The sequence below is a fragment of the Eptesicus fuscus genome, chromosome 4 (assembly GCF_027574615.1).
Source record: "Eptesicus fuscus isolate TK198812 chromosome 4, DD_ASM_mEF_20220401, whole genome shotgun sequence".
NCBI classification, from domain to species: Eukaryota; Metazoa; Chordata; class Mammalia; order Chiroptera; family Vespertilionidae; genus Eptesicus; species Eptesicus fuscus.
In genome coordinates, this window is record NC_072476.1 from 58,230,424 (window position 1) to 58,231,749 (window position 1,326).

The window sequence follows — 1,326 nt, forward strand, 5'->3', positions numbered from 1 at the left end:
TGGGAAATTTCTCATTCATGCAATATACAGGGATAATATTCAAGTTAAAGGGGAAAAAATCCCACTCTTCTTATTTTTTTAATGTATTCTTATATAATCATCTACATGATAGATGAGGAAACCCATTAAGTTTCCCACAGATCAGATATATATTTTCAGTTCATCAGAAGCACCTGGTCATCTACAGCTATTTGTAATTAGATGGCATTTCATTAAAACCAAAACAAGTTCCTATAAACAAAAGCTTCCAATGGACTAAGGACAATAATTAATACAATCATTCAAGGGATCATGGCTGTTCCTTAAGGAGTGCAAGTTCCAACCTGTCAACACCAGAGGTAATCACTTTACATTAATTTATACATAATTCATTTAAATTCTTTATGACATATTAAAATAGTCTTTCCACAAGCAAAAAATGTGGAAACATTTAAAAAATAAGGAGTTATTTTTTAATGTAACTGATCAGATTCCATAGGCTACTCTTGGAAACAGGATCTTGCTGGATAGAATCCCTTCGTTTGGTGGCTTTTTGCATGCATTTTAACTGGACCACTTCTTCTGTGTGTTGTTCTAAGAGCTCACCAAGACATAGATCATGCTGTAGAAGTAGTAAAAAAAAAGGCTAGAAGATAAAAAGCTAATTTGCACCATCCTTCTTTCTGACAGTATGCTAGAATATCAGCATTCATGATGGCTGTAGGGTCATAGAGTCCTGGTCCACTCATCACTGGTCTACTCATATACCTCCAAATAGGATATGCCAAGAGGGGCATATTGAGACCCAGGATAAGCCACTCTGCTGCACAAAGAAACATGACACAGAAGAAAGCATGGATGAGGCACTCTGGAAGTACAAGAGGATTTAGGGTATTACACTGGTCTATAGGATTCTTGTAATCAGTCTTCAGCTCATCAAATGCTATAACGTGCCAGATGGCGAAGAAGATGAGTGCGGCCGTGAGCAGCGGCGCCAGCATGTAGCAGAAGGCCGCGAACGTGAACGCCATGGCTGGGGAGGAGGAGCAGGGAGTGGCGGTGCCAGCGGAGGAAGCTTGACTACATTTCTTATGCTGTACTCTACATCCCTAGGACTATTTTGCGATGTACGAAGAACTCTTAAACTTGAAGGGCAAAGAGTGAAAAACCAATAGGAAAATGAAAAAAGACATAAAAGACAGTTTACAGAAAAGTAAAAAGTAGTTCTTAAGTATATGAAAAGATGTTCAAAATTACTCATAATTATATAAATAAAAGTTAAAACACTGAAATAACATTTCTATTCTGTCAGATCAGCAACTATTAAAATGTATGACAACACACTCT

General features: G+C 37.3%; 1 protein-coding gene across 1 annotated transcript; it reads right to left on the minus strand.

Moving 5' to 3' along the window:
• Window positions 1-596: 596 nt before the first annotated feature.
• Window positions 597-1,033, minus strand: LOC103288760 (protein cornichon homolog 1-like). Its single transcript, XM_054714289.1, has one exon. It carries the CDS (start codon window positions 1,008-1,010, stop codon window positions 597-599), a length of 414 nt encoding a protein of 137 aa, XP_054570264.1. The 5' UTR covers window positions 1,011-1,033.
• Window positions 1,034-1,326: the final 293 nt, after the last annotated feature.